Source organism: Trichoderma ghanense, assembly GCF_004382785.1.
Source record: "Trichoderma ghanense strain CCMA-1212 chromosome Unknown scaffold_2, whole genome shotgun sequence".
In the NCBI taxonomy this organism is placed as follows: domain Eukaryota; kingdom Fungi; phylum Ascomycota; class Sordariomycetes; order Hypocreales; family Hypocreaceae; genus Trichoderma; species Trichoderma ghanense.
This window is the reverse complement of record NW_027395665.1, coordinates 106,970-120,211: the sequence shown is the minus strand read 5'-3', so window position 1 is coordinate 120,211 and position 13,242 is coordinate 106,970. Positions and strand designations below refer to the sequence as shown.

General features: G+C 55.3%; 5 protein-coding genes across 5 annotated transcripts; 3 read left to right on the top strand and 2 right to left on the bottom strand.

Annotated features, from left to right (window-relative positions):
* Nucleotides 1-491: 491 nt before the first annotated feature.
* Nucleotides 492-2,386, top strand: CCMA1212_002427 (putative transporter AQR1; the record flags this gene model as incomplete). Its single annotated transcript, XM_073699809.1, has 5 exons — nucleotides 492-496; nucleotides 517-877; nucleotides 939-1,046; nucleotides 1,368-1,732; nucleotides 1,807-2,386. The coding sequence occupies 5 exons, from the start codon at nucleotides 492-494 to the stop codon at nucleotides 2,384-2,386; spliced, it is 1,419 nt and encodes a 472-aa protein (XP_073561719.1).
* Nucleotides 2,387-4,129: 1,743 nt separating this feature from the next.
* On the top strand, nucleotides 4,130-6,679 carry CCMA1212_002426 (uncharacterized protein; the record flags this gene model as incomplete). Its single annotated transcript, XM_073699808.1, has 1 exon — nucleotides 4,130-6,679. The coding sequence occupies one exon, from the start codon at nucleotides 4,130-4,132 to the stop codon at nucleotides 6,677-6,679; it is 2,550 nt and encodes an 849-aa protein (XP_073561718.1).
* Nucleotides 6,680-6,766: 87 nt separating this feature from the next.
* CCMA1212_002425 (uncharacterized protein) lies at nucleotides 6,767-7,919 on the bottom strand (the record flags this gene model as incomplete). Its single annotated transcript, XM_073699807.1, has 4 exons — nucleotides 7,782-7,919; nucleotides 7,524-7,693; nucleotides 7,313-7,438; nucleotides 6,767-7,147 (listed from the first exon to the last, which is right to left on the bottom strand). The coding sequence occupies exons 1-4, from the start codon at nucleotides 7,909-7,911 to the stop codon at nucleotides 6,767-6,769; spliced, it is 807 nt and encodes a 268-aa protein (XP_073561717.1). The 5' UTR covers nucleotides 7,912-7,919.
* A 984-nt stretch (nucleotides 7,920-8,903) lies between these two features.
* On the top strand, nucleotides 8,904-10,665 carry CCMA1212_002424 (uncharacterized protein; the record flags this gene model as incomplete). Its single annotated transcript, XM_073699806.1, has 5 exons — nucleotides 8,904-9,237; nucleotides 9,298-9,674; nucleotides 9,750-10,003; nucleotides 10,083-10,281; nucleotides 10,384-10,665. 5 exons carry the CDS (start codon nucleotides 8,904-8,906, stop codon nucleotides 10,663-10,665), a joined length of 1,446 nt encoding a protein of 481 aa, XP_073561716.1.
* Nucleotides 10,666-10,731: 66 nt separating this feature from the next.
* CCMA1212_002423 (uncharacterized protein) lies at nucleotides 10,732-13,110 on the bottom strand (the record flags this gene model as incomplete). The annotated part of the gene is made up of 1 exon (XM_073699805.1): nucleotides 10,732-13,110. One exon carries the CDS (start codon nucleotides 13,108-13,110, stop codon nucleotides 10,732-10,734), a length of 2,379 nt encoding a protein of 792 aa, XP_073561715.1.
* Between the last annotated feature and the right edge of the window lie 132 nt (nucleotides 13,111-13,242).

Below are 13,242 nucleotides of genomic sequence, written 5' to 3'. Positions count from 1 at the left end.
CAAAGGTCGACGCAGCTCGATTACTGAATTCAAATCTTGATAGTCACGGATATAACATGTTTTACTCGGTCCCACTTAAAGCCCAAGCGACATCAAGATGATAGCATGGATACGGGCATCACAGGAGCACAGAGAGATGGGACAGGCTGTGTACGATATGTAGCAGGTTTCATAGTGAAGCTGCCAAGACAAGGAGCACGGCCTGCAATCTGCTTGATGCAACGCCAGGGAGGATGATTCCCAACGATTGAATACCTTATAGCCTTTCTATGGGAGAAAACGACGGTGGTATCAGGTGAATTCTATGCTTAAATACTTCCGGTATCCATCTCTCCATGGACTCGGGCAACAACAGTCCTCCGGATATCACTACACGCTCTTTTTCAAGCTTTCGCCTCTCGTTCTCTTTACGACAATGTCTTCCAAGGCCTCAAACGTCGCAGAAAGAAGATGTTCTGAAGAGACTTTGAATGATCCAGCAGTACACAATGATGGAGTCGAGACTCCAGGCTCAAGGGAAAAGCCTCTCGAGGCAGAAAACCAGCCAGCCTATTCCATATACACCCAGCGACAAAAGGCCTACATCGTTTTCATGTCCGGCCTGGGAGGCTTCTTCGCGCCCCTTTCCGCAAATACATATCTTCCCAGCATCCCTAGCCTACCCGGATATCTTGGGGTCTCCCCGTCGCTGATCAACCTTACCGTTACTGCGTTCCTGATCTTCCAAGGCCTTGCTCCGTCCTTTTATGGCGATCTTGCCGACATTGCGGGGCGGCGTCCCGCATACTTGATTTCGTTCATCATCTATATAGCGGCAAATATTGGCTTGGCGAGCCAATCGAGCTATCCGGCCTTGTTTGTCCTCCGTTGTCTTCAGGTAAGGAGATTGTCGTCTCCACGGCTGGGTCAAGATTGGTCCCATTCTCATATATCGGTAGAGTTCTGGATCCGGTGGGACATATGCGTTGAACAGCGGAGTCATTGCGGATATTTCGACGCCGGCCGAACGTGGCAGATATATGGGTGCAGCGCAAAGCGGGATCATGGTAAGGATATAGAAAAGTCTTTCCAGTTCTGATACTGTTTATTGACTGACTTGTATGAAGCTTGGACCAGCAATTGGTAAGAGGACCATAACATGTGTGATCTTGGGGTGGTTACTAGTTCACTGACACAAGACAAGGGCCGATACTAGGAGGCGTCCTCGCGGAATATCTTGGCTGGAGGTCTATATTCTGGTACGTCGCTTTCCAGAGCACTCGATTTGCCTCCTGATATAGCTGCCGACTAACCTACAGCTAGGTTTTTGACCATCGTATGTTTTCTGAGACTGTTCGTGTCAACTTCGTGAGAGCTGACCATCACAGTGCGGCAGCGTATACCTCATCGTCTTCGCCATTACGGTTCCGGAAACTGCAAGAAAAGTCGTTGGGAACGGCTCCATTCCACCAACGGCCTGGTGGAGTCGTTCTCTTCTCAGCCAAGTTGCTCGTCGTAAAGCCGTGGCCAAGCAGCCAGATGACAGTGCGGCACCAGGAGAGCCTAAGCCTTGCAAGCTGAGACTTCCGAACCCCTTTAAGACGCTGTTGATTATCAGCGAGAAAGACTGTGCCGTGACTCTGTTCTACAACGCCATCATCTACACGTCCTGGTACACGGTCACTGCCAACTTGTCGAATCTGCTGTCCGAGATATACCATGTGGACACGCTGCAGATAGGACTGTGTTATATGTGAGCTCGTTCCAACCATATCAGATACGTCTTGACAGAGCTATGCCCTAACATCTGCTTTGATTTCTCCCCAGACCCTTTGGCGTGGGAGCAGCGCTCTCCATTGTGGCCAACGGATATATCCAAGACTGGAACTACAAGCGATACGCCCGCTCCCACGGCTTTTCAGTCGACAAGGAGCGAGGAGACGATTTGGCCAACTTCCCCCTTGAGAAGGCGAGACTCAACATTGTCTGGCCCTTCGTCTACGTGGGGGCCGCAGCAATCATCGGCTTCGGCTGGGCTGCTGAGATGAAGACGCACATCTCGGCGCCTCTGATCCTCACGTTTGCCATGGCGCTTTTTCTTACTGCTTGCTACAATAGCATGAACCTCTTGATCGTTGACCTCTACCCAAACTCGCCGTCGACTGCCTCGGCGGCAAGTAACCTGACGAGGTGTCTCATGGCGGCGGGCGGATCTGCCGTGATCGAGCCTATGACTCGGGCCATGGGGACGGGATGGGCGTATACCTTGATTGGACTCCTTATTATTGCACTAAGTCCGACGCTGTGCATTGTTACTCGGTATGGTCCCGTCTGGAGAGAGGAGCGGAGAGTGAGGTTGGAAACTAGGGCAGCGGCACGTCAATGCTCAGCAGAGCAGCGAGCGTGAGATAGGCACGGAGGAAGTCTAAGAAGGATGCAAATGTGGTATGGAGTCGAGGGAAGGACGCTCCCTACCTGCGAACGGGGCGTCTCGGAGTATTTTTGAACGGAGAACTGCAACTTGATGTAGATCAACCCACGTATCCTTTCAACTCCCAAGTTTAAAGGAGCCGTAGTTGTGGAAGAAAAGTACTGTTGTTGATCATATCAGAGAGTTTCTGAACGTGCTTCATGACGGGAAATGGAATGAAGGAGTAGCCGTGGTGGATACGTGAGAAAGAAGATGACGAACATTTGTTAGCCCTTGTAGAGTTTGTTAGCCTGTCTGAAGAGATAGAGTCCAGTAAACCCAACAGCATCCGAGTGAGTATCCAAAGCTCAGCTCCGGCACTTGGTCCATATTCAAAGCTAACGTAGCAGTCTCAGCTCTCGGAACTTTGTGCCGGACTTATGTGGACGGGAGGTTGCTGTGCCAGGTGTCCGGAGAACTAATACTCTTGATGGAACGATATCGGGGGCAATGGGAGTAAGATCAATACCAAGGCTTCACTCTGCATGGGGCACAGACAGCTAGGACGCCCCATTCCGTATAGTATGCAACTGCAAGGAACAGAGATTCCTCTCGCCGGGAGTCTTCTAAGCTTGTCGACGAATTTAGGCTGAACCGCCATCTGCAGCATGCCGGCCTACTGGGCCTGGGGTAAAAGAAGCTGTATGCGGGGACAAGTGTCCCAGTGAGTGAGTGTCTACGGGCTTGTGAAAAGGGAATTTTTCCTATTGGAGGATACAATTTTTTGATTCACGAGTGCGTGGACTCTGGGGATTGTGCCTTTTCTTAGTTGTATGTATATCATGTATAAGCCAAATACCAGCAAGGATCCGAGGAGCTCTCAAGCTTGACAGGATGACGGCGGCATGAGCTTCTAAGCAGGTAATCAATACACATTTAGTCGAGCAAGGATACCAAAAATGCGATAGTTTCGCTTGCTTGACCCCTACGAACAAACGGACGGCAGCATTCATGTTCCCCAGGTTTCCTTTCTAATACCCGTCGATTCAACTGAGCAAGCCGAATGCCGGGCCCTTTTTGCCGGAGCCCCTCATCAACGGTCCATGGGTTCGACATGCGGAATAGCTTCTCCGCAAGTCTGTGGGGTAGCAGCACTCCAGCAGATGCCGCTGTGCCTTTGAATGTGGGGAGAAGCAAGAGTATGGGGAACCATGTGCGAGGCAGTACAGATACAGCTCATTCTTGGATCGGGAATTGTACGTGTGTACTCTCAATGTGTTGAATCTACCATCGAAAGGAGGGCAGAAGCAGGCAGGGTCTCAACCATGAACGGAACCGACTGCAACGACTCTAGGACAGACGTCAGCACGAAGCAGCTCCCCATTACCCAGAGCTTTACCCATCGGCACAGCATGCAACAGCCAAGAATTGCTGCAGATCTCGTCTTCTCCAACCCCCCTCGAGTCTCCAAGTGCAGCCCAGCATCTCCAGGCGGGCCTTGAACGTCCACACTTTAGGCTAAAGGCCCTTCCCCTGGTCGACAAGGGCAGAGACAACCTGCTGCTTGACGAGATGAACGTGTTGGCACATTGGCCCTCGAATGATGCAACAATTCAATGGGGATGGAAGCGGTCTACTCATGCCTTATGATGGTGCATGTATATAACAGATGGCCATGCCCATTGGCGACGTTGGGTCAACGGCTCCATCATCCAGCCTCGAGGCACAAGCGGCGCAGTCATGGTGATACGCAGTCCTCTTCTTCTTCTGCTGCTGCTGGCGGCCATTGTGCCCGTCTTTGCTGAAAGCGGCATCGACGCCTGGTTGCGATACGCTCGTCTTCCATCTTCTGCGACAAGGGGTCACCTCAACTCCTTCCCAGACCGCATCGTTGTCCTCAACGCCTCCAAGAACGGCCCCCTGGCGAGTGCTTCGTCAGAGCTTCACAAGGGCATCAAAGGCATCCTAGGCCTTGATCTCGACGTCAGCTCCGGTGGAGGAAAGTATTGCTCTGCGCAGAAGAGCATCGTCGTTTCCACCCTAGACACGTACCAGTCTGCCTGTGGCAAGCTCTCACCAAGGCCGAGCCTCAAGGATGACGGATACTGGCTGAGCACAAAGGGCGGATCCGTCCAGATCATCGGCCAGAACGAGCGAGGGGCTCTCTACGGCGCCTTTCAGTATCTCTCCCTCCTCGGCCAGGGAGACTTTTCGGAAAAGGCGTTTGCCTCGAACCCCAGCGCGCCAGTTCGATGGTCCAACCAGTGGGACAACCTCAATGCGGCGACTGCGGCCCACGGAAGCATCGAGAGGGGCTATGGAGGGCCATCCATCTTCTTCGAGGACGGGCTCATCAAGGAGGATCTCTCCCGAGTCCCGCTCTACGGCCGCCTGCTGGCTTCGGTGGGCCTCAACGGCATCGTCATCAACAACGTCAACGCCGATGCCAACCTCCTCAACGAGACGAATCTCGTCGGCCTCAAGAGAATCGCCGACCTGTTCCGGCCGTGGGGCGTCAACGTCGGCATCTCGCTCAACTTTGCCTCGCCGCAGGTTCTCGGGGAGCTGTCGACGTTTGACCCCCTGGACGACGCCGTCATCAAGTGGTGGACGGACAAGACGGACAGGATCTACCAGCTCGTGCCTGACCTTGCCGGCTACCTGGTCAAGGCCAACTCCGAGGGCCAGCCGGGGCCCCTGACGTACAACCGCACGCTGGCAGAGGGCGCCAACCTGTTTGCAAAGGCCGTGGAGCCTCACGGCGGCATTGTCGTCTTCCGGGCCTTTGTCTACGACCAGCTCAACGAGACAGACTGGAAGGCCGACCGGGCGAATGCCGCCGTCGACTTCTTCAAGGATCTGGACGGCCAGTTTGACGACAACGTCCTCGTCCAGATCAAGTACGGCCCCATCGACTTCCAGGTCCGAGAGCCTGCGTCTCCCCTGTTTGCCAACCTGCCCAAGACGGCCGTGTCCATCGAGCTGGAGGTCACGCAGGAGTATCTCGGCCAGCAGTCGCACCTGGTCTATCTGCCGCCGCTGTGGCAGACGGTACTGGGCTTCGACATGCGGTACAACAACCGCCAGTCGCATGTCCGCGACATAATCTCCGGCGAGGTGTTTAACCACAAGCTCGGCGGATATGCTGGGGTCATCAACGTCGGCATGGACGATACGTGGCTGGGCAGTCACCTCGCCATGTCCAACATGTTTGCGTATGGACGACTTGCCTGGAACCCGCGGGCAGACTCTCGAGACCTGGTCGAGGAATGGACTCGTCTGACGTTTGGCCTGGACCGAGACGTCGTTTCGACCATTGCCGACATGTCTCTCGAGTCGTGGCCCGCGTACGAGGGATACAGCGGCAACCTCGGCATCCAGACCCTGACCGACATCCTCTACACTCACTACGGCGCCAATCCCGCCTCTCAGGACAACAACGGCTGGGGCCAGTGGACTCGCGCCGACCGCAAGACGATTGGCATGGACCGCACCGTTTCGAACGGCACGGGCAACGCCGGGCAGTATCCCAAGGAGGTCGCCGCCAGGTTTGAGCACGCCGAGACCACCCCTGACGACCTGATGCTGTGGTTCCACCACGTTCCGTACACCTTCAGGCTGCACTCTGGCAAGTCCGTCATCCAGCACTTCTACGACGCTCACTATGCCGGTGCTGCGACGGTGCAAAAGTTCCCGGCGGCGTGGCGGTCGCTCAGCAGCAAGATTGACGCCGAGAGATACGAGGCCGTCTTGTACAAGCTGCAGTATCAGGCTGGCCACTCGCTCGTCTGGCGGGATGGCATCAGCGAGTTTTATCGAAACCTGTCGAGCATCCCGGACCAGCTCAACCGCGTTCGGAACCATCCGCATCGGATCGAGGCCGAAGACATGGACCTCTCGGGGTTCACGGCCGTCAACGTCTCGCCCACCGAGTGCGCGTCCAAGTACAAGGCGATTGCTACCAACGGAACAGGCATCGCCACGACGAGGCTGAACGTCCCGAGCGGAAAGTATACTGTCGCTGTCAACTACTACGATGTGATGGGTGGGAGTGCCAGCTACGACGTGCTGCTGAACGGCAAGTCTCTCGGCCAGTGGAAGGGCGACTCGGAGACTCATCTTGGCCACGACTTCAGCACGTTTCTTGACTGCCACTCGGCGATCCGTATCTCGTTTGAGGGGGTCAGGATCTCGAGAGGGGACGAGCTGACCGTCAGGGGGACGGGGGATGCTCAGGAGCAGGCGGCGATAGACTATGTGGCCATTCTACCTCAAGGGGTGGTGGATTAATTACAATTGATGTCGAGCAGTGGACTTTGAATACATGGGGGATAATTTCAACAGCCTGTAATTGCGAATCATTTTCTCACGCCGACCCTATACTTGTTCAGCAGCTCTCGCACCCTGTCGACCGGCCAGAGGCGCCGTGGTCCTTCCCTTGAATCCCACCAACGTCTCTCTGCCTTGCACATGGCGTTCAGGATGGCTTCTTCCGTAGTTTCTGAAGCAACGTAGAAGAGAGTGTCGATAGTTTCGTTCTTGAGTAGTTTCGACAGGCTGAGTTTTCAGTGGTGGCAGATGTGCAAACCCGTCTGATGAGGTCGCGAGTTGGTCCGGGGAAGTCCCTGTCGACAGGGCGAGGAATATCTCTCCAGAAAAGTTTCGCCCTGCCGAGTGGCCTCCCACCGGCAGAGGGCAGACGACAAGAGCGAGCAACACAGGGGAAGAGAATGCAGCGAGGGAGCATTCTTCTTCTAACTTGAGTGATGCCCATGCCGGCGTGCTGTGCGAGACGTCGCAGTTGCCCTCCAAGGCCCTCTGTCTGCATCTGGGTAGCGTCAATGGCAAGGTAGACGGAGGCCTTGCCTATCACCGGAGGCGCTGATGTCGTTGAGCGGTCCATCGTAGGTCTCTCCGACGAACGGGAATGGAGAATCGCCGCAGGCTTTCGATGTCGTCCTCGCCGTTGTTGCGTGCCTGCTCAATCTCCCACGGGAACAGGCCGTCGTAGGCTTTGCCGACGCTGACGGTGTTTGTAATTGCAATTGGCTCTAGTAAAAGTTGTGCCGGGTCAGTGAGAGTCGCCCAGCATATGTGATGGCACGGGATTCATGATGCTAGGAGGGGCGCTTACAGTGTTCATGTATCCATGTTCAGCGAGAGCATGGGATCCTGTCAGTTCGCCCATTCCGTTGAGATCGTGGGTTGCCGCGTAGCAAGGCCTGAGTCGAGTGTCTTTCACTCCGCGAGGCAGGGGATGACGGTCAACCCTGTGTGGATGTCGGTGCCTTGACGGACAGTAACCTGGCCAACTTGAACTCCCAGACGGGATTCAGTGAGCACGCTCACGGAGTTGAGCAGCACTGGAGGGGAGGGGGGAAAGCAGGGTCACCGGGGACATCGAGGATGGAGATTTTGGGTCCTGGTGCAAACTTGCCGGGGCTGTAGCCCAGATGACGGATTCGTGGTCGATTGCCGGTAGGCAAAGGCGGCGATGGTGTTGATGCTCGTGTTTGGGTCATGGCCAAATCTCGCGATTGATTGACTCTCGTATCAACGTGATGAGTTTTTGTTTGTCACCTGTGGTTGACTTTGCTCTTTCGAGGGTCTTTCCGGAGAGGTTGAGGGGTTGCCAGCATATGTATAGCAGCCCTCGGAGATGGGAAATACGAGAGTCTTCTGAGCAGCAGGCAGGAAATGATGAGTTGAAATTGTTTGATTGATCGACAGTATGGTTGACTCTCGTCCAGAAAAAGCACGTTGCATCTGCTTTATGCTTTAGTCCCGATCTACCTCAAGCTTATAAGATCCCTTGTCTTGTCCCTCAAACTGCTCTTCTCTTGTAACACTTGCGTCGACGGCATTTTCTAAACCCATCCAGTTTCTGAGCTCTTTCCCTCCATGTGACAGATGCCCATCCCCTATGACATACATGTTTATGCATAAAACTTGGTCATCAATTGAATGAGTGTCTCCATCGTTGCAATAGGATCGCAGCCCAGTTATCTGCTGCGAGGCATGGAGGCGCGGACAGAGGGGGGAGAGAGAGAATTGAGTCAAAAGCCGACTTGGCAATCAGCGCTCCGCCAATGAGGTGCTACGGCTGACAAGCAGGTTGAATTGAACATCTCGGGTTGCTTGTTCGGGTTAGAAAGCAGTGGCTGGATCTGGTTTGGCATCGCGATAGCAATACGAGCATCATGCGGGGGGAGGGGGGGGCTTTGAGAGATTAGTGTTGATGGCGGTAGAGTGCAAAATCATTATGAAATCTCTACAGAAAGGCCATGTAGAACGATCCTGAAGCTGTATTCCGAGGACAGTAACATACGTTGTCGTGTATAAAGTTTACGTTGAACATCCCATGAGTCGCCCGCTCATGAGCTCGGGCATCATAGACGTCTTACAACCGAGATCTGCTTCCTGCTCGTCATATTGCATTAAACTACCGAGCCTGTCAATCCGCCTTCTCTTGTTCGCTCTCAGACCTATCAAAGCTCCCTTACAGGATCTCACGATGCCGAGCGAGACAGGCACAGGCGCTGTTGACGCCGCTTGCAGCGCAGTCCTACATCGAGACTTGAAGCTCGCTCCCTCCCGCGTCGTGTCATCATCCGGGCTTTACATCGAGTTTGACAATGGCAGAAGAATTCTCGATGCCACCGGAGGAGCGGCCGTGTCCTGCATCGGCCACGGCGACGAGCGAGTCATCGAGGCGATTGCGGCCCAAGCCAGGACGCTGGACTACTGCCACACCATGTTTTACTCGTGCCCGAGCGCCGAGGACTTGTGCCAGCAGCTGATCCAAAGCACGGGCGGCCAGATGGCAAGGGCAGTCATTGTCTGTTCCGGTATGATCAAGACATATATCCCATTCGCCCATGTCTAGACGCTGTAATCCAAGTCACAAGTCCAACTGAAAACTCGGGAGAGCATCACAGGTTCGGAAGCGATGGAAGCAGCAATGAAGCTCTGTCGCCAGTATTTCCTGGAACTGCCCACTCCAGAGCCCAGCCGGACGCAGTTCATAGCTCGCAGGGAGTCCTATCACGGAACGACGTTGGGCGCCCTATCCGTGGGCGGCCACGCCGGTCGAAGGAAAGGATATGAACCGATTCTGATGCAAAACGTCTCTCATGTTTCGCCGTGCAACGCCTACAGAAACAAGCCGGACGCCGAGAGCGTGGCAGAATACGTGGACAGGCTCGCGGAAGAGCTGGATGCCGAGTTCCAGCGCGTGGGACCTCAGAATGTCTGCGCCTTCATCGCGGAGACGGTTGTTGGCGCGGTTCGTACAAAGTCCCCCTCCTTAATCTACGGCTTGCCCTGACCCCCCTGGACCATTTTAACTGATACGACCAAGGCACTTGGATGTGTTCCGGCGGTTGAGGGATACTTCAAGGCCGTGAGAGCCGTATGCGATAGGCATGGAGCGCTCCTGGTGCTTGACGAGGTAATGTGCGGAATGGGCCGAACAGGCACGATGCACGCCTGGGAGCAGGAGGGCGTTGTTCCCGACATCCAGACCGTGGGCAAGGGCCTCGGAGGCGGTTATGCGCCCATTGCTGGTGTTTTGGTTGGCCACCGCGTCACCAGGGCCTTGGAAGAGGGATCTGGGTAAGCCTATGAGCTGGACTGTCCCCCCCCCCCCCCCCTTGAGTGATGCCGATTTCGGCGCTGATGGTGGAGACGATAGGCGCTTCTCCCATGGACATACATATCAGGCGCACCCCATCTCGTGTGCCGCGGCGGCGCAAGTCCATCGGATCATACGGGAAGAAGGGCTTGTTGATAACGTGCTTGACACCGGCAAGTATCTGGGGAGCTTGCTCAAGCAGAGGCTTGGCCATCACCGCCACGTGGGTGATGTTCGAGGCCGTGGGCTCTTCTGGGGTGTAAGTGGTGGTGGTCTCCGCATTCCAAACATTGTTCTCCCGCGCAATTGTTAAGACATTTGGTTTACAGAGTGCTGATGATATATATATGTGTGCACATAGATTGAGTTTGTCAAAGACAAGGCCTCCAAGACGCCGTTTGAGCGCGAGCTCGACGTTGGCATGCTGGTTCACCAGAAGGGCCTGGACTTGACGGAGGATGGTGGCATTATGCTGTACCCAGGGAGCGGATCAGTCGATGGCACACTCGGTGATCACATCCTGATCGCGCCGCCATATAACGTGACGATGAGCCAGATTGATTTAATCGTCAGTCTTACGGTCATGGCGATTGAGGCGGCGTTTAGAGACCTGACAGGGTGCCTCCCGAACAGCCAGTCATAGATTACATGTATGCACTTGACCTCTTCTTAAGCACTACTTCTACGAATCAACATGGTACACAAGCTATCAGACGAGGACAAAGTCTTCCCAATCGCCGTCATCACTCCAGGCACTCTTCAGCATCCTCCCGACTCCAATTCTCTCCACTATACTCCTTCCATCCAGCCAACCCTGTTCACCTATCTCAGCCCCCAATGCTCCAAGTTGAGCTCGATGCTGCGCCAGTTCCTCCCCGGCAACCCGTCGAACCATCATCACATCGTACACCTCAAACGGCTTCATCCGCCCAGCCGTCGCAGGCGCCACCTCCTGGCGAGTGAACCCATAGCTCTCCGACAAGACGATGAACTCGTGGTCTTGCGCCATCTTGGCGTGATACTGCACAGGCAGGAGAATGGTCCCCAGCCAGGGTCGATCCCCTGCGGATGGCGATGGCAGGGAGAGCCCAAACCGGCCTCGTTGCTCGATGGGGAAGTCGTCTTTGCCAAAGTCTGGGCTTAGGATGAGGTTGGTCAGTCGGAAGCTTGCCTTGCGTGTCCGCAGACAGAGACAAGGCGGCTGCCCGCTTGTATTGACCTGTTCGAGCATCGCAGACGATGACATGGAAGGGACTGAATGGTATCTGTGAGTATCTGTGCCAAAGACGTAGCATATCCCGTCGTTAGGGGTAGCGATTCGGGACCAACTGCGGGATGCTTCGACTTCAGTTGGGGGAGTCAAGTATTCGAGCCCTCTCGGTCCCATCTTGGCTAGCTTCGCAAAGGGCATCACCCGCTTCGCTCGATCCTCCAGCTCAGGCATGCTATTGAAGGCATTCCAGTCCTCGTAGCCCACGGGTCCAGTCCAGCCAGTCCACGACCAGCTCGGGAACAGCGGCAGGCCAGTGCTGGCATCTTTGGGCACGCGCCTCAGCTTGTTCCGCGGCTGCCAGAGAAGAGCCATGTGTATGAGGACCTCTGGCAGCCCGTGAAGGAAATAGAGGCTGAACTCTCGCCGGAGGACGTCTAGGACGCCGCTGATGCCTGCGAGCCGGTCACTTGCATAGGACATGTTGCGTCCGGTGTACGCCTCGACGAGGCGAGAGTATTCATGTAGATACGGCGTGCCCCTTACGTGAACGGTGGGAGCGCCTCTCTCCCTGACGCTTCCGGGAGACATCCAGCTTCGATTGAGCGAAATGTCGAGCATCGGCGCGCACCGCTTCAAGCGCGGCGTCTCGGCATGATAATCCTCTCCCCAGACGGCCCTCGAGCACTGAAAGCTCACCGAGCCGTCGGGAAAGGAGTACACGCACCGTTTCGAGAGAAGCAGCTCCTGATATGTCCAGCCTCTGGTGTTCCACGTCGTCGCTGCTGCGCTTCGATGCGTGTCCGGATGGAGTGCCACAAGAGCCAGAGCGTCAGAGACCCGGAATTGGTGCTGTTTCCGAGACCTCGTGCCTGGCTGCAGTCCGGGGATTCCCGCGTTGGCATGAGAGCCGGCTGCGGCAACAATGGTGAGGTTTGCGCGAGTGTAGATGCTGTCCATCATGCGGAGCTGTTGTGCTTTGTCGTCTCCGGAATCTTGTATGATGCATATGGAGTCGATCCAGATGTGCTCGAAGCCGAGCTCCTGCGCGAGACTCATGGCGTCGCGGATAGATTGTGGAAGAGACGACACTGGCAAGCCTTGCTGCTGCATCAGGTCGCTGATGTTGCTCCGTGTCGTCTTGAACACGGGAGCAGAGCCCCAGACGTAGCTCAGTGCGACATACGGCGACGGACACGAGGTTTCGACCAACTTGAGTTCCTTCAAGGAGACCATTCGGATGAAGGGCACGCCCAGATCCAGAGTCTGCCACGGCGTCGTATCCAAACACTCGCCACCGTGCCATTCAGCGCAGTTGCTTATCCAGCGCTTGACCAGCCCCAAGTCGAACCGAGTCTCGTCGCTTCTCCGTCCCAGAAACAGCTTGTTCTCTGAATCATCTTCTGCCAAGGGAACGAGATCGAAAGGCTCAAAGAGGTTCTCCCAGCCAACCATTTCCGGGGCGATCCTCAGTCGGAGCGTTCCCATGTCGCTGCTGCTGTCGTCCAGCACTCCGTCCCATATCCAACAGGCAATGATTTCTGCACTTTTGCGTTCCAAGAGGGAGTTTGAGGGGTCCTCGAGGATAACGTTTGCGATGAGGCCGCATGCTCGACACCAGTCCCGGCGAGACAGGACATAGTCCAGGTTGCCAAAGTGCCAATCACGATGGGGAGTTGCTGAGGATGCTTTCATTGGGTGAGGCCCAAAGGCTTTCGTGTCTAGACGAGCAAGAGTGATAGCGTGACGAGGGCAGAACGGCTGGGTGGCATCTTCGTCGGGCAGCGGCAGATCCGAGGAGCTCGCATAACTCCATCGTGTCCGTTGAGTCGGATCACTGGAGAGGTCATCGGATGAAGGTTCTCCAAAGACGGGCATTTTCTGTGTCTAAGAAGAAGATGGAGTATTGCTGATTCATGTACTTCTGGAGTCCTAGTAATGTCCGTCTCACGCTTTGTTCCCAGGACACCTCTTAGACACAGACATATGCTGACCCCTGCCACTCTGCTG